This window comes from Cyprinus carpio, unplaced genomic scaffold, assembly GCF_018340385.1.
Source record: "Cyprinus carpio isolate SPL01 unplaced genomic scaffold, ASM1834038v1 S000006739, whole genome shotgun sequence".
NCBI lineage: Eukaryota > Metazoa > Chordata > Actinopteri > Cypriniformes > Cyprinidae > Cyprinus > Cyprinus carpio.
In genome coordinates this window covers 266,567-285,806 of record NW_024879338.1, presented here as the reverse complement: position 1 = coordinate 285,806, position 19,240 = coordinate 266,567, and the positions used below count along the sequence as shown (strand labels likewise).

The 19,240-nt window shown below is 38.8% G+C and overlaps 1 protein-coding gene and 2 pseudogenes across 1 annotated transcript in view; 2 read left to right on the top strand and 1 right to left on the bottom strand.

Moving 5' to 3' along the window:
- Positions 1 to 1,021: 1,021 nt before the first annotated feature.
- Positions 1,022 to 5,672, bottom strand: LOC109109247 (annotated as a pseudogene).
- A 2,141-nt stretch (positions 5,673 to 7,813) lies between these two features.
- Positions 7,814 to 10,109, top strand: LOC122134215 (annotated as a pseudogene).
- LOC122144623 (extracellular calcium-sensing receptor-like) overlaps positions 9,872 to 19,240 on the top strand; it is a 14,423-nt gene continuing 5,054 nt past the window's right edge. Inside the window, 2 exon segments of the mRNA XM_042755674.1 lie at positions 9,872 to 10,438; positions 15,416 to 15,464. Of these exon segments, the coding sequence (XP_042611608.1) occupies positions 9,872 to 10,438; positions 15,416 to 15,464 (616 nt within the window).

The following is a 19,240-nucleotide window of genomic DNA, read 5'->3' as shown; positions in this document are numbered from 1 at the left end:
TTACCTTTGCTTCATAGTAATGCCACTCCCGCACCTCCCTCCACCTGAGCTGTATCAATACCGTACATGCAAAACACCCTCATGTACTACATCTAGAAGAGTCATCAAAAAGAGTAAAATTATATATCTATATATATATAGATATATATCTTATATATATATATATATATTTTTTTTTTTTTACCAGGTAGCCTAGATATTTAGCCTTTATCATATTTATAACACTAATAGCTGTGCACACCAGTTACGGCCTACGAATGCGACTTTTTAAAAAAAAAAATGAACTACAGAGACTTGTGTTTTCCTTGACCTAAACAGCATTTATGTCGAGCTGCTTTACCGGGAATTCTCTTAAATTTTTTTCGATGGCCACTTGGCCTGTGCAGCTGTAGGCCTACGCGGTTGATTTTTATGTATTTTTTTTTAAGTGAATTATGTGTAGACAGCATCAATATTATATAATTATTTTACAATAGCTCTTTTTTCTAGTTTTATTATAATAGTGTTTTTTGTCACGCCACGCCATTCACGTCCAGTGCAGACACAGTAAATTACCTTTGCTTCATAGTAATGCCACTCTCCCGCACCTCCCTCCACCTGAGCTGTATCAATACCGTACATGCAAAACACCCTCATGTACTACATCTAGAAGAGTCATCAAAAAGAGTAAAATTATATATTATATATATATATATATATATATATATATATTATATATATATATTTTTTTTTTTTTACCAGGTAGCCTAGATATTTAGCCTTTATCATATTTATAACACTAATAGCTGTGGGCACACCAGTTACGGCCTACGAATGCGACTTTTTAAAAAAAAAAATGAACTACAGAGACTTGTGTTTTCCTTGACCTAAACAGCATTTATGTCGAGCTGCTTACCGGGAATTCTCTTAAATTTTTCGATGGCCACTTGGCCTGTGCAGCTGTAGGCCTACGCGGTTGATTTTTATTGTATTTTTTTTAAGTTGAAGTATGAAAAATATAATAATCATAAAACATGCCCGTGTCTGCTTTTCTTTTAATGGAGTTGAATCAAAAAACAATCTCCAGTCTTTCACATGCATCTCAAAGATCATGTTTAATTGTGAGTGTAAAGTGGGGGTGGCACGGCAGTGTTTTGCCTAGAGTGGCAGTTGAGCTTGCGCCGGCCCTGCACACAACAATAAAATACAGACATTTTACCAAAATGAGTTTGGTAAACAGTAGTAGTGGCTCTTATATATTTACAAACAATATAACAATCATAATCAAACAATATGATGAACACAAATGAAATATTGACCACATAAACTGTCATGTAAGTTAATAACATTTCATTTTGACATTTTTCCAGTCATTCCCTTCTTAGTATTTAAATCAGGCCTTAACAGAATTACATAACATTTAGGTACAAAAATACAAAACAGAAGTCCAAAAGTGGAAGCAAGAATGGCAAATATCTCAACTGCCACTGTGTATTTCCCTGGTGAGCTGTTGTATGCTGGTATAAATGAGATCCACACAGCAAAAAATATAAGCATACTAAATGTAATGAGCTTAGCTTCATTAAATGTATCTGGAAGTTTCCTTCCAAGGAAGGCAAGGGCAAAACACATACAAGAGAGTAATCCAATATAGCCCAGTACCAGGTAAAATCCTAGCGGCCACACATCTTTACATTCTAGTACAATCTTACCACCCTGATAGGACGTGTTTTTGTAGGGGTAAGGAGGTGCTAGTACCAGCCAGCAAGCACACAAGATAACTTGACCTGTTGTGCAGCAGAAAATGAAAACCCTTTGCTGTGGAGGGCCAAAATTTAGAGAAAATGGAACCAGGCATAGTGGAACGAAAGGCCAAAAGCACCAGCACCACAATGGTCTTGACCAGTATGCATGAGATACATAGAACAAAGCTGATCCCAAATGCAGCTTGTCGGGCACGGCATGTCCATGGTGAGGGCCGGCCCACAAACACCAGTGAGCAAAGGAAGCAAAGTTTGAAAGACAACAGCAGTAAAAAACTCATCTCAGAGTTGTTGGCCTTAACTATGGGTGTGCTTCTAAAAAGGAAGAAAATCACTGTGATAACAGTTGCCACAGCGACTCCAAAAAGAGACAAAGATATGAGAATGATTCCCATGATTTCATGGTATGAGAGGAACTCCTCTATGCCAGCAACACAAGAAACCCTTTCGTTGTTTGGCCAGTAGTACTGGGGACACTTGATACACTCAGTAGCACCTAGTAGACAGAAACAGACACTTGGGGTCAACCAGATTTCCAAAATGTATACGATATTATTACACAACTCTCTGGAAAAATCTATTTTGGAATACTTGATTTCTTTATTCAGAATATTGATCGTGGCATTCAGCAGTCAAATTTGTCAAACTGATGAAGATGTTTTCTTAATTTGCTGGTGCATTTTCTGCTTGCACGTGGTTTTTTAAGTTGCAGGGCATTGAGCTCTCTCGGCCACCGTACTCAATGCTAGATCAATTGTCATTTTTTTAAACCTTATAATTAACTTTTTTTTAGTAGAAGTTTTAAGCTAATTCCGTTCATCTATTCTCCAAACCACTTGTCCGTTGGTCACAGGTCTTTAAGCTAATATACAGTTTATTATACACTCATTTATATTCAAATCAATATTTTAAGTCCATGTATTTATTTATTTGGTGAACAGTCATGTAATAAGTCAGATACTGGACAGGCAGCCAGTCATTGTCACAAAATAAAATTGGTGTCCTGTTCAGTTAATTTGGTGATAATGTGTAGCTCCTGATAGATAGATAGATAGATAGATAGATAGATAGATAGATAGATAGATAGATAGATAGATAGATAGATATTTACCTGAGATATTGCTAATTTCCCCTTCAGCACAGGGCAAACAATCAAAGCAGCAGACAGGCTGTCCTGGTCGAGTGGCCTGCCGTGTTCCAGGGGGGCAAGGAGGGGTGCATAAGGAAACAGGAACCTATATAAAAATCATTATAAAATCAGTAGACTAATAGCTATAGAAGCTTCACAGCTGTTTGCCATTCAAGCACAGGCTCACCTTATTGTGCCCCCCTGCCCACTGAATTAACCCCTCATCTATCTTAAGCTGCTGTCCATGTGGGGCAGATCCATCATAGGTGCCCACCATCTGAAACCAGATTGTACCTCTGTCATTTTTCTGCCAGTTTATAATGTCATAGAGGGGTACAGGCTCTCCATTGTTGTCAAAATACACCTTCTCATTGAACTGGTTTGTAAAATGTACTTTCTTCAGGTAGTGAAGGAGCTATTGAATTAGTTAGGGCAAGAAAAAAAAAAGATTAAATAAAAAAAATATATATATATATTTTTTTTTACACATTTTATAAAATACCATTTTGATTTTGACACAAAAACACACACACACATGAATATTAACTGACATGGATATTACTTTGATTGGGTATTACTTTTGTTATGTGTTATTTGTTTGTTATGAGCTTTTTGTAACAGTTGATACTTTGTAATGGTTGATGGCATACACTGCTTTATAGACATTGTATGAAATTCTCACCCTTGATACATCAGTATAGCTATTCTCAGTCTCCATTAGATCCTCTGAACCAGTACAGAGTGATGAGAACTCAGAATCACCACCATCCTTATAACCTAGCCTGCATCCAAACAGTTCCTCCCAAAACATGTTGGTGAAAACAGATTCAGGTTTAGGTGAGGGTCTAACCCTGAGGAGAAACTCAGCCAAGCCTGGAATAGTGGTGCCCCTAAAGGCAAATCCCACTGTACCATCCAGGACAGGGTGAAGCTCAGGGATGGTGAGAAGTTTGGCTGTCACCCAGGCTTCACTGGCCACCCATTGCATCCTTGTTAGATTCCTGTGAGCTGCTTCAACCAAGAGCTCCAGCAGCTCTCCTTCATTAGCAAATGCTATAATCACTTGTGCAGTGGAACTCTCCAGGCTATTAAGAATTGCATGTATTTGTGCCTGGGAAGGTGCTTTGGGTATAGAGTGGTGAAAGGCTATACAGCCACCAAGTATTTCAAGCTGCTCGGTAAAGGCCTGGATGTGACTATAGTCATCGTCTGTGCCCACTGTACTCACCCAGCGCCAGCCAAAGTGGGAAACCAACTGGACCAGTCCCTGCACCTGAAATACATCACTGGGCACAGTACGCAGGAAAGAAGGGTATTCCTTCTTATCTGTGAGACAGGTGCAGGTCGCAAAGTAGCTTATCTTGAAAGACAAGAAAGACAAATAGAAAAAAGGAGATTAAGGGAGATGTGAAAGCATGGATTTGTCTGTTACAAGTATGTACAACCTGTGCAAATGAATAATTCGCTGCAACATACATGATCAATAGTATGCACTAGAATCAGGAGAATAAATAGTACTAAAAACCCAGAGGAAAGCTTATGAAAAACCTATTATACAGATGATGCATTCAAAAGAAAAGCCAAAGCTCTTGTTGATTTTTAAAAAAATCTTTATTTAATTTTAATTATATTTTTTGCGTGTTCATAAAACACATATTCTGGCTACTAATGTTAGTTATTCAATGATATGTAACAACAGACAAATTAGTTTATAGCACTGGTCATTTCTGATTTGTTTTTATGAACATTAAAGGATTCAATAAATGCAGGTTCTTGGAAGCCACAACATGAAAAACATTGATAAAATGCTCACAAAGCTTAACTCTATGGCATATTGCTTTCGTAGTTCAATACATATGTTAAAAAAAACCTCACAGTTATGCTTTTTGATTATAACTTTTGATTTGTTAAACAGCAGCAGTTGGAAAAGGCTTTGACTAAAATTTTGCAAAATCATGTGCTGTTTAACAAAGAAATAAGTGAATACATAAATTACCAGTGGAATTCCAAATGGACCCAAAGTTTGTGCCACAGCCCGTGTCGGCGATGATGATGCCAGACCGATGACAGCTGGCACTGGGGCAGAGGAAAGGCATTTGGCACTGCCATCAGCATTAGCCTGTGTTTGACTGGAAGTGCCATTCACTAGGAAAAGTGTGCTTAGCAGACTGGTGTGCACATGATCACAGCTATCCAAGATCCGATAACCTAGTGTCACTCCTGGTAATAAACTGGAGTCACTGTTAATTTCTTCAATGGCAAACACCATTGTTTGGGCCCATCGGAATGCACGAAAATCAAACCTGTTGAAAAGATGAGGAGTGAGCAAAGACAACAAGGGGAGAGCTGGGTATAGCAGTAGTGAGAAGTTAACAAACAGGCTTATTCTGAGGAGAACAGTTCACAGAAGTGATAAATACCAGTCTTTTAGCATAATAATACAGTAATGTTATGGGTAAAAAAGTGTGGATCTCATTCACATTACATTTAAGGTTTATATTTATTATTTTAAACTGGTATATTATTTTATCTTTTCATTGCTGTTCTTCATTCTCTGCATGTTGTTTCACACACCCACTGCACTCTTGATGCTGTGGCCGTTCAGAGTAATTATGGTCAGTTTCAGGGGCTGTATAGTGCATGGGAAACAGCCCCCCAATTACAATATCACCATCCTGTTCCAGTACTGGTGAATTAAAATCACCCAGTGTCCAGCACCTATTGTCCAATGCATTGCAGAAAACTATTGAGAAGTACAGCAGAAGCAACAGACCAAGTGCTAACAGTTTAGTCACTGGCATCTTATTGGCCATTGCTTTCAAATCCAAAGCTTTCAAATCCAACCATGGAAACAGCTAGTGAGGACCCCATCCAGAATGTTTGGAAGTCTAGAGTTCTCAGTTATAAAAAATGTTTCAAGATGCCAAATGTAACATCAGATGATACTGGCCAATGATATACTTTGTGGGTGGAATAGTTACCTAGGTCATGTGATTTAACAGAGCTTCAGATCAAGGTGTATTGAAATGTATTAGGGATCCTAAAATAGTGGCAAAGCATCACATTATGAATGTTATCATTACCAGCTTTGAAATGTGTAACATTAAAAAAAAAAATTCATAAGCTACAATGTGTTATGTAACAGAGGCCAGCGAGTAGGTGCTGTGCAGGTAAACCTCACTCACCTGATCTCAAGAGACGCACTAGCGACTGACACTAGTGGCTGCAGTCTTTAGCCTCCTTGTTAGTGCGTCCGCCTTCCACGCCGGAGACCCGGGCTCGAGGTCCACTTGGAGCAAGGACGAGGTGTGGCGGTGAGGACCCGGGGGAGAGGGGTTACTTTGGTGCAGATATGCTATAAACAACCACTTTTTAAAAATATAATTTAAATAAAGAACATAATAATTATTTGAAAGCTTCAAATAAATTGGATGATTAGATTATCATTTCATTTAACCTCCTATTGTTTGTGGATTATATTGAAAATTATGAAATTATCATTCTGCAGGAATCATGTGAGCCAGAACAAAGTGTGTATATCCTCCTGAGACACAGCCATAGACCGTTTTCAGAAGACAGTTAATTTTAGCAAATTTCCACACATCACAGTTTTAAGTCTAGATAGAACACATTCAGGGCTTTTGAAGAAAAAATAAAATAAAATAAACAAATGTTTGAAGGTTTAACTATGAAAACTCCTCCTTGGTCGTTAAAAAATGACGAGTGAATGACTGAATTCACCACTATTATGAAAATATAATATTTTGTAATTTTAATTTAAATTGGGGTATTTCTCAAATAAAATTATCATAAACAAATGTCAGAAAAACGTTATGGGGATTCAAATCAGAATATGACTTAGAACATGTCCACTGTAGTGGACACCAGGACATTCATCATGTTTATTTGGGTTTGCTAAGGTGTTGCTCTCATTATTAAACTTCTTTTTCATTACATGTTGCCCCAAAAACATTAACATGCAAATTAGATACAATGTATATATACAATGTACAGAAAGGGAATACCCTTTTATGGTTATATTTACACACATATTGCAAATTAGAATATCAAATAATAATGTAATATCTTTCATAACATAATTCAGAATCATCTTTTTGTTAAAAAAAAAAACCTCAGTCCTGATGTCCAGAGAACATAGCATAACATACAAACTTTAAATACGTTTTTCTCTCTCTCTCTCATTTGTTTGTTACTTCAGTGATATAGAAAAAAGGGCAGACTGATCAACACTCACTCACAGAGCTACTGTTACACAAGTAACATATATGTTAGTAAGGGATGTCGAGTAGGTAAAGGTTTGTTTATTAGATAAAGTGAGAAATTACAGAGCTAGTCATTAGGTGACTGCCATCTACTGGATATATTAAAGAACACACTCCCCCACCCAGGTTTGTGTGTGTGTGTGTGTGTGTGTGTGTGTGTGTGTGTGTGTGTGTGTGTGTGTGTGTGTTTGTGTGTATTAGAATCACAATCACTTTTTATGAGAACTGAAAAGTTAGATTTGTTGAACTATTACTACTAACTACTGATATTATTAAAATAAGCCTATCATAGAAAGTGGCTTCTCTGTTAATTGTGACCATAGCTTATTGCTAAAAAATAACAAATATCACACCTCTGAGTTATAAATTGTATTATTGGTAACTGTGCTGTGTTGCATTTATTCTGTGCAAATTCGGAAAGTGAGACGCAGAGTTACGTCCTTCCTAACGCCCATGTGATACCACCTGCTCTATGAAACAGTGCTGACTTATGACTACATTAATGAGTCAAGTGGGTGTATGAGTGAAAGTAATAGAGATGTAGATCACACTATATTTATGTTTTTATCTGTCCTTTACCTGTATCTCTGAATCTTCAATCACCAGGACAGGCACCTGTCAGCTCCAGGGATGCTTCAAGTTGAAGGGGATGTACCAAGATGGAGACCTCATCATTGGAGGCCTGTTTGCATTTCATCTCATCACAGTGTTCCCAGAACTGAACTTTAAAAGAGAACCGGAACAGTCACATAGTGGGCGGTGAGCCTGGGCTAAATGAATGGCAAAAAAGGAAAAGACATCTGAAAGACAATACAAGGAAACGTGCAAAACAAAGTCTATGTTTTTATTTACTTGGTAGTATATATATATATATATATATATATATATATATATATATATATATATATATATATATATATATATATATATATATATATATATATAAAATAAAATAAAAATGCCATAAATGAGATCAAAAGCAATCCTAACCTGTTGCCTAACATCACCCTCGGTTATCATCTGTATGACAACTCTGTGAAGCTTGGACTGGCATTCAGGTCTGCAACCGCCCTGCTTATTGGGACAGAGGAGACCGTTTCCAATTTCAACTGCACTGGCACTCCGGTATAGCAATCCCCAGTGTGCTGGGACTTTTTCAAATACTTATGGTAGGATGAGTTAAATATAAAATTACATTACCTTTCACAAAATGTTTCATTTTGTCTGCTAATTTAAAAGAGTAATTGCTATAACAACGATTTTTGTCATTATGATCTCTCCTATAAGGTTGGCTACTATGCCACCTGCTCCTGTTTGAGTGACAGGAAAAAGCCTCTTTCTTCAGAACAATCCCCAGTGATGCCTTCCAGGTGAGGGCTGTGATTCAGATTTTGAGGCATTTTGGATGGACTTGGGTTGGTCTTGTCTACAGTAATGATGACTATGGCATCTATGCTGCTCAGGTCCTTCCAAAAAGGAAGTGCAGTTGTTTGGAGGTTGTGTTTCTTTTTCTGAAATCTTGCCTCTTGATAACAACCACGTAGACATCCAGCGCATTGTACAAGGGATTCAGGCCTCTACAGCAAGAGTGGTGGTCGTGTTCTCCACAGAAGCCTATCTGCTGCCTTTGATGGATGAGGTGGTATTGCAGAATGTAACAGGCAGGCAGTGGATTGCAAGTAAAACTTGGGCCACCTCATCTGTGTTTCACACTCAGCGTCTTCTGCCCTTTCTAGGAGGCACTCTGGGCATTGCCACCCGTCGAGGAGAGATTCAGGAACTTCATTTGAGAAATAATATGGTAAGAATCTTCTGGGAGAACATATTTGGGTGCAGCTTTGACACTGGAGGTAGAGAGGGAGAAAAATTGTGTACAGGACAGGAAGATTTAAGCAGCACAGAAACAGCATACAGTGATGTTTCAGTGCTGAGGGCCTCATATAATGTGTATAAGGCAGTTTATGCCCTGGCATCTGCGCTTCATGGCCTTATGCAGTGTGAGGAGGGTAGTGGGCCATTCAGTGGGAACAGATGTGGCGATATAACCAACCTCAATCCCTGGTAGGTAAGACTTCTGTGGACAGAAGCATAGCTTATCAGTTATACTGTTTATTTCAAATTTTATAGGTTAGCTAAATGGAAAACGAAAACAAAACATATTCATACAAATCATTAAGATGGATATGTTCTGCCCATCTATGATATGCTGAACTGGCAGCCGAGCTCTGATGGATCAATAGTTGCTCGAACAGTTGGTGTGGTAGATGAAGGGGCAGCAAGAGGGAAAGTGCTCACATTGGAGGAGGATGCAATATACTGGAACATAGAGACAAGTAAAGTAAGTCTTTTTCAAACTTTTAAATGATTGAAACAGAACCCTCCTATGATATCATACAGTATGTGTGTAATTTTTGTTGAAGGAAGTATACTTTTTGGAAATTACACAAACATACTGTACACTATTTATGTGTGTGCATGTCTGTGTGTGTGTGTGTGTGTGTGTGTGTTTTATGTGTCCTTCAGCCTCAGCAGTCTGTGTGCAGTGAGAGCTGCCCCACAGGCACCAGGTGAGCCAGAAGGAAGGGCCTTCCTGTTTGCTGTTTTGACTGCCTGCCATGTGCAGATGGAGTGATTTCTAATATTTCAGGTGAAGAAAGTCATGCCAGCAAAATTTCAACAGTCAAAACAGTATTATTATTTAATCTCAGTTCAACATTATGCCTCTGTTTTTATTTTATCTCTCTTTAATTTCCATATACATAGATTTGATAAAGTGTACAGTGTGTCCAGATGAGTTCTGGTCCAACCCAAAAAAGGACGAGTGTGTCCCGAAAGAAGTGGAGTTTTTATACTATGAGGAAACTCTGGGCATTTCCTTGAGCACTGCTTCCTTGCTCGGCACCTGTATCTGTTCTGCAGTGGTTGTTATCTTTGCGCATCACCGCCATACTCCAGTTGTGCCAGCTAACAATTCAGAGCTCAGCTTTCTGTTGCTGTTATCACTCAAACTATGTTTCTGGTGTGTGCTGCTTTTCATTGGCTGGCCTCAGTTGTGGACATGTCAGTTAAGACATGCTGTTTTTGGCATAAGCTTTGTCCTGTGCATCGCCAGCATCTTGGTGAAGACTATTGTGGTAATAGCCGTGTTCAAGTTATCTCGGCCAGAGGGTAAAAGTGCTATGAAATGGTTTGGAGCAGCTCAACAAAGATGCACAGTTCTGGTCCTAACAGCCCTCCAGGTTATATGTGAAGTCTGGCTATCAAATGCATCTCCAGCACCCCATTAAATAGCCAGTATATCAGTTCCAAATAGTATATTGATTTGTACTATAGGCTCAGTGGCGTAGTCATGAAGAAGCCCCATCAGCACATGTGACATCTTCTACATCATCCAGGACAGCGTCCTCCTTTAAAACCACTGTTGCATCAGTTTAGGTGAAAGGACATTCTCCTCTTTGACCAGCATTCGTCCCAGTCACTGCCTGTTCTTCATCAGTGGGCTTAAAAGAGAAACACATTTGAAAAAAAGAAAATATTTACTTAAACTATCCATTTTCAGGTAGAGGTGTATTCACATCAGTAAGGAGAGGTAAATAATCTGTTTTTCAAGTTTCAACACTTGTGTGGTTGTTTATGTCAGCGCTTCGAGATCTGCTCTAATCCCCGCCCCGCCCCCCAGCACCCGTGGAGGGCATGTGATTCTTGCATTTGCATAATATATTGCTTTTCCGAAGCTCCTTACGAAACCTTCACACACCCTCCCCCCTGTTCGATGTCCGTGAGGGCTGCTCTTCACCGGGTATCCACCAACAAAATGGCCCAACTGGCTCCTTACTCCCCATGTTGTCCCGCCTCCCACTTGCTCACTTTGTGTGGAACACCCTACCTCCATTTATCTTTCCTCATTTTTTGTCCTCCGTGTCAGTCTGGGCGACCAATTTTATTTGAACCTTAGGGTTGCTCTATCTACTTTCCGATTTCATCATATATCACAGTATGGAATGGCTTACTTCTACAATAACTCTGTCTTGTTTTCTGAGGTTTGGCCATACTGCCTCTCCTAGGATCTCAATGGATTCCCACAATCCGCGGCCCCATTCCCCATCGCTTCATTTGTTTTCTACAGCCAGGACCAATAGTCCGTCTAGGTTTGGCCATGCCATGAGGGCAAATCAATGATATTTTTTGTTGTTTGTGCATATTTTTCACGCGGGCCGCCTCAGCCTGGGGACTCTCCCCCCTCCGCCCAACTCCAAAGTTGGGGTGCGTTTCTGCCCTGCCAAAAAAGACATCCGCTGGTTTTTAATGCACTGCGGCCATCCTCCCACGGTTGTTGCATCAACACTGTGCAGGTCCAGAGCCGGAGCCCCAGACCCCTTCCTTTTGCTCCACTTCCCTTCCCACCCATCTCCCCCCGCATGTGTCCTCTGTTCTGCTTTCCCCCTTCCCCCCCCCCCCCCCACCTCGTGGTTTTCCTCTTCGTCGCCCGCCCCCCTGCCGCCCTGCTCTTCTGCCCTTCTGCCGTTCACTTGCCTTCCAGTCCTGCTTCTTCCGCCGCAGCGGCGCGACACCGCTTCCTTCACCCAAGCCGCTTCTGTGTCCTTCCTCTCCCCCCGTTCGCTTGCGTTTGCACCAAGAAAACGGGACATCACTGGTTCCTGACTATGCACCATGGAATCATACTGCTGTTGCATCAACATGTGAAGTAAAGAGACAGGAGCAACAGAAACAATTAATTTTTGGCTAAAAATAACTACCTAAATCCGAAAAGAATGATGCTCTCCTATGTGCTGGCTTTCAACCTTACAAACAACACCAACATATTTTAGTCCTCGTCCCAACCAACCCAGTACATAATCTGAAGGTCACTTGCCTTAAAAACCCGTCTCTCCCTCTCCTCAAAGATTTTGACCAGGATCACAAAAAGTTAAACCCGATCCCCGAGCGCGAGAACACGCCCTCCTCTCAACGTCGTGATCCTCACCAAGAGCAGGTGTCTTTAACTCTCAGTGCGGGGACAATGAACAGACACGAGCTCAACAAGTCTAAAAATAGTTACATGTTAGAACCATACTTTTCACAAATACCACTTCAACAGCCTCAAAATCATCATGGCGAATCTTTGACCATACTTGTGGCGGTTTCCTTTAAGAAACTAACGTACATTCAGTTTACCGCGGGAAAAAATAAAGATAAGTGTAAATGAGTTTAACCGTAACCATAAACCGTCTATTAACACCTCAAAAAAGTACAGATATTGTAAAATAATGTGAAAATATGACGCAGAGGCACTCACGGACGTTATAATTAAAAAGTAACTTACGTTCCGTTCAGTAACGTTAAAGGAGGCCGTTTAAGACCTCGTTTTCACAAACGAAAAACCGGCGTCTGCGGTATAACTTTCTATATAACGTTAAACTCTTTGTTTCGCCTTTCATAAAACCTTCGACTTTCATAAAACGGTGTAAACAAATACAACGATAATTTTACCTTTTTGACCTGTATTACCGTAATGTCTTCAATGCTTCTCGCTTCTTCACGCTGAAGAAAATGGCCGGCTTTCGCACTGGAGAACGTACGATTTTTAACGTGACGTTGCGTGCTCTCCTTCACGTCCGCGTCCAACAACCCAGCGCCGCTGGGTTATGATCAAGACCAATTTTAAACCCAAACTTGGGTTAAAACAACCAAATGTTCCTACCTAGCGGTCTCAACCCAGACCTTTTTGGGTTGAAAAAACAACCCAGCGTTTTTAGAGTGTACTTGAATACGCAGGAGGAAAGAGAGGTGTAGAAAGCGGCAGGGGAGAGGGTGTGCTTGTGCCCCAGGCATCGTTACACAAGAGTTTGTGTGTCAGAGGTCCTGCATGCTTTAAGGCAGCAGATCTGGCTTCCCCAGCTTCCTCTCACTAACTGTGACCGGAAAAAAGCACATTCACACATACTGGTCGGGATGTCTTACAAGCCCATAGAGGAATCGAAATGCCAGCGAGGGACCACCACGGAAACTACGTGGGGCCATCTTTCTGGCACTGACGTTAAAGATGATCAAGCAGACAAAGATCTTGTTGGTCTGATGACTGCCCTGGGCCAGGAGCCCCCTGCCCCACCTGCCCACCACTATCTCCCACCCCCACTCAAAATTTAATCTTATTAAATGTCTATGCAGTGTAGATTTTAAACGGACGAGCCGCTTATCATGATAGATTCGTCTGCACAAAGATATCACGGGCTCAGCACAAATGCATTTCTGCCTGCCATAAATGACGCTTGGTATCAGTCTAAAATGACCAAGTCCTTTTACTCAAGCGAATTATATGAGAAACGCTAAGAAAATCAAAACACACTTGAAAATGGTTACTGCCCACCATGGACCCATGACTCATTTTCTGCATATGAAGCGACATGATTCTTAACATTAGGCTGTCATCATCAGATTTTAAAATGTAAATGGTGTATATTTGTTTTTCAATCATGAATGCTATCATTTGGATTTCAGTTGTACGACTTGCATGAGTGTAGCATATATTGGAAGTTAATTTTGTTTTTGATTGTCTTTTAATTTACAAATGTATTTCTTAATTTGATTATTCATGTACTTATTTTATATTTTATATATTATTTACATACGTTGCTATATTATATAATTACAAAACATTTGGTATTCATAGTTCATATAGTTTTTGCTTAACACATTAATATTTGTATCGAATATACAAACAGACGCTGAGACAATGTTTTTCTACCGAACATAAATGCCAAATATTAAGAAGTGCCACTTAATTATTTGAAATTAATGATGCGGGGAATGGTGGTATTTGAAACTATCACACAGTATCTGTATTTCGGATAACACAATAATTCAGTTATTATATTATCTATCATTTTATAGGATTGAAGTAAATCATTGTGTCGGGTTTATTATTATTTTTTATTATTATTTACAGTATTTATGTACAAGCAATATCTAGATTTAAATCGTGGAAATCCTGGTGACCAAAGACTTCTGTGGACAGAAGCACAGCTTGTCAGATTCATACGTTCATTTCAAATTTTATAGGTTAGCTAAATGGAAAAGCAAAACAAAACATATTCATACAAATCATTAAGATGGATAAATTCTGCCCCATCTATGATATATGCTGAACTGGCAGCGAGCTCTGATGGATCAATAGTTGCTGAACAGTTGGTGTGGTAGATGAAGGGGGCAGCAAGAGGGAAAGTGCTCACATTGGAGGGAGGATGCAATATACTGGAAGATAGAGACAAGTAAAGTAAGTATTTTTCAAACTTTTTAAGCGGTGGAAACAGAACCCTCCTATGATATCATACAGTATGTGTGTAATTTTGTTGTTGAAGAGGAAGTATACTTTTGCAGGAAATTACACAAACTATACATAATACACACTATTTATGTGTGTGCATAGGGGTGGGTGTCTGTGTGTGTGTGTGTTTGTTTTATGTGTCCTTCAGCCTCAGCAGTGCCGCGTGTGCAGTGAGGCTGCCCCACAGGCACCAGGCGAGGAAACCAGAAGGAAGAAGGAGCCTTCCCTGTTTGCTGTTTGACTGCCTTCCATGTGTGCAGATGGGTGATTTCTAATATTTCAAGGTGAAGAGGGAGTCATGCCAGCAAAATTTCAACAGTCAAAACAGTATTATTATTTAATCTCAGTTCAAACATTATGCCTCTGTTTTTTTGTTTATCTCTCTTTAATTTCCATATACATAGATTTGATAAAGTGTACAGTGTGTCCAGATGAGTTCTGGTCCAACCCAAAAAAGGCATATACATAGATTAGAAAGAAAGTGGAGTTTTTTATACTATGAGGAAACTCTGGGCATTTCCTTGAGCACTGCTTCCTTGCTTTCGGCACCTGTATCTCTGTTCTGCAGTGGTTCCATTATCTTTGCGCATCACCGCCATACTCCAGTTGTGCCAGCTAACAATTCAGAGCTCAGCTTTCTGTTGCTGTTATCACTCAAACTATGTTTTCTGTGTGTGCTGCTTTTCATTGGCTGGCCTCAGTTGTGGACATGTCAGTTAAGACATGCTGTTTTTGGCATAAGCTTTGTCCTGTGCATCGCCAGCATCTTGGTGAAGACTATTGTGGTAATAGCCGTGTTCGGGTTATCTCGGCCAGAGGGGTAAAGAGGTGCTATGAAATGGTTTGGAGCAGCTCAACAAAGATGCACAGTTCTGGTCCTAACAGCCCTCCAGGTTATATGTGAAGTCTGGCTATCAAATGCATCTCCAGCACCCCATTAAATAGCCAGTATATCAGTTCCAAAATAGTATATGATTGTACTATAGGCTCAGTGGCTGGGTTTTCCATGCTACTCTGCCATATTTGCCTTTTAGCAGCTGTTAGCCTTCCTTGCGAGAAATCTTCCAGATAATTTTAATGAAGCAAAGTTCATCACTTTTATCATGCTGATTTTCTGTGCTGTGTGGATTGCATTTTTTCTGAGTTCACCAGGGAAATATGCAGTGGCTGTAGAATTATTTGCCATCCTGGCTTTAAGTTTTGGATTACTGGTTGCCATATTTGCTCCAAACTGCTACATCATTTTACACCCAGAAAGAAACACAAAAAAAGCCATCATGGGAAGAACGGCCTAAAAAAATAATAATAATTAAAAAAATAACTTTAGTTTTAAATGCTGAACAAATGTACTGCTTGTTGAAACATGAATAAACAGCTTTGATGCAGGTTAAAAACAATTAGCAGCTGTTTTCAATCAAATAAACTTGGCTTGTTTTCAGATAAATCTCTGACAGGTCTATGTAACACCTGCTTGACTCTAACCTAAATTTTAGCCCAACACACTGAACCAGGACAATGGGCCAATCAGAAGATGCAAAGTCTGTTGGAGGCAAAGAACACAAAAACACACAGATATTGAATTTTTAGATTTTCTCTATTTACTGTTGTCATTTATTTATTTTTTTTCAACTGATTAAAGAGTTGAAGTAATGAACAGTGAACAATGAATGAATGTTGAAAAGATAAATCACATGAAATGTCGACAGAATTTTTACAGGAAAAAAAAATACACAAAATGGATGTGTATTTTAACATTCACAAGTTACCTTGAAATGTGCAAAAATTATATAAACCAGATAACCCTTCTTGTCAAAGAATATTTGTAAACAAACAAGATGTGAACTAGGTCACACAACAGCAAAATACATGTTAATTACCTCAGTCCATTCAAAGAATCAAATTGAGTTCAGGGAAAAATCAGAATACCTCTGTCCCTCAGAGTTTAAAAGGAAAAGCATTCGTCAGCAGAAAAGACAAATTGATGAGAAGATGAAGAGATGAAGGTTCAGACTCAGTCTGGTGGCTCGCCATCTTTCATTTTCCTCAACTTGGCTTGATGCATCCACACCAGGCATGTAACTCAGCAAAAAATCCAAATTTCAATGCATACAACAAAACTGGCCTGTACACACAGGATAACATTCTTAGAAACCTCATATAACTCTGTGTCAACAGTATGCAACTTTTAAACCAAGATTAATTTTCATTATTTACAGCATAGGCCATAACTCACATACAGTACACATACAGTAATTACTTAAAAGAATAGTTCACCCAAATAGGAAAATTCTCTTATTTACACACCCTCATGTTGTTCCAAACCAGTATGAGTTTCTTTCTTCAGCTGAACACAGAAGATATTTTAAAGAATGTCAGTAACCAAACAGTTGAAGTTGACCATTGTATTCTTTGGTTTTTTTTTTTTTTTCTTTTTAATTGTATTTATATGGTTTACTGTTTTGTTATGTTTAACATTTGGTTACCAACATTCGGTAACGCTTTACAATAAGGTTGTATTAGTTAACGTTAGTTAATGCATTAGTTAACATAAACTAACAATGAACAACACATCTGTTCAGCATTAATTAATCTATGTTCATGTTAACTCATTCATATACTAATGTATTAGTTAATGCATTAGTTAACATGAACTAACAATGAACAACTCCACTGTTCAGGATTACAATGTTTTGTTAATGTTAACTTACACATTTACTAATGCATCTCTTCACATTAACAGATTAACTAGTTAATGATGTGGTTAATGCATTAGTTAAAATGAACTAAAAAATAATAACGCATCTGTTCAGCATTACTTAATCTTTGCTCATGTTAACTTTATTCGTATAATGAATGTATTGGTTAATGCAATTCAGTTAACATGAACTAACAATGAAATAACCTTAATTGTTCGTGGATTACTTAATGTTTTGTTAATGTTAACTTACACATTTACTAATGCATCTCTTCACATTAACAGATTAACTAGTTAATGTTGTGGTTAAAGCATTAGTTAAAATGAACTAAAAATTAACAACTTACATCCTGTTGTTCAGCATTATTTAATCTTTTGCTCTTATTGTTAACTTATTCATATACAATCGCTTCTCTTCACATTAACAACATAATTAGTTAACGCTTGGTTAATGCCCATTAGTAACCATGAACCAACAATGAACTATGCCTGTAGATAGTTTTATTTAATAAGCTTTTATTTAATTATACTACATACAGTATATACACCATCGTTTATTTAGGCAACTAACACGCATAAATGGATAAACAATACTACCTCATTTGGGAATTGATTTGGGCTATTGGTAAACTTGGAAACTATCTAAACATCAACTGATAATGTTTCTCATGTTTTTAGCTTGTTTATTAACATGACTTACCATTAACTAAGCATTTACTTAGGGAATTTGTGACCCTTATTGTAAAGTGTACACTAATCCAACATTAACTAATGTTTAACTAACATTTGTAGACTGTTTATTAACATAACTTACAATTAACAAAGCATTTACTAAGGAGATTTGTGAACCTTATTGTAAAGTGTGCACTAGTTCAACATTAACTAATGTTTAACTAACATTTGTAGACTGTTTTTTAACTTGACTTACCACTAACTAAGCATTTTTTGAGGGAATTTGTTAACCTTATTGTAAAGTATTAACCCCGGTAGTATATTATATACAAATGTAGCAGTAATATATAAACATTACTGGACCCTTAAATGAATGACATGTACGTGCGTGCATTTACATATACATAACTTTATACACAAGCATATTATTAATAACATTAAACAAAAATTAATAACATTTATTTTACATAAACTGATTTCCAATGTGCCTTGTTCCCAGCGTGTACTTTGCCTTCTAGGATGGACAAGCATCAATCATAATCACTTTGGACTCCATTCAACAAACACAAACACGACAAATGGAATTCGCTGGACAAAGGTGCCCTTAGAGTAAACAGTCGGCGATCTACTCAGCAGTCGGCTTATCAGGCTTGAGCTACGCCTGATTCAGCCGCGGGGAAAGGTTCGATGAACGGAGACGGGTAGAACATGAACTCATATATTACGCCGGAGGAGCACGCCTGCTTTCCTCGGGAACGCCGCTTCACGCGATTCATCCACGAGCCGCCATTTGTTCTCACCGGGTGAGCACCGGCCACGACAAAAACATCAGGATTTGAGTGATTACCGACTTGGTAGCCGGAACTTCGGAGACTTTCGCGACATCTCATCTAACAAGCAGTTTCAAACGCCAAAGGCATCATGGTTTACCACTCAGCCAAGGTTGGGGAAAAACAGCTTCTTCTCTGCCTGTTCTCATTTATTTCACGCATTGATTACAAATGCAGCACGTACAATCATCGCCATGTAATAACATAACAGTACGTTTCGAAAATCGTAAGAGACGGACAGGCTTCACCATTGGCGACCGCGTGTCCACACGAAATAGCCAGTGTACGGTAAATGCCGTCAGCGCCACAAACAGTCTACAAATGCTGCCAAAACATTGCCAATGTTTGACCAGCGCACACTTTACAATAAGCAGTTCACAACTTTAGTAAATGCTTATTATCGAAAATTCAGCGTCAATAAACAAAGTCTACAAATGTTAGTTAAACATTAATGTTGAATCCGGCGCACACTTTGCTACTGTCTTCACAAATCTCTCAGTAAATGCCATTAACGGTAAGTCATGTTCAAACACTTCCCGTTAAAGTTAAATGCCAATAACGTTAG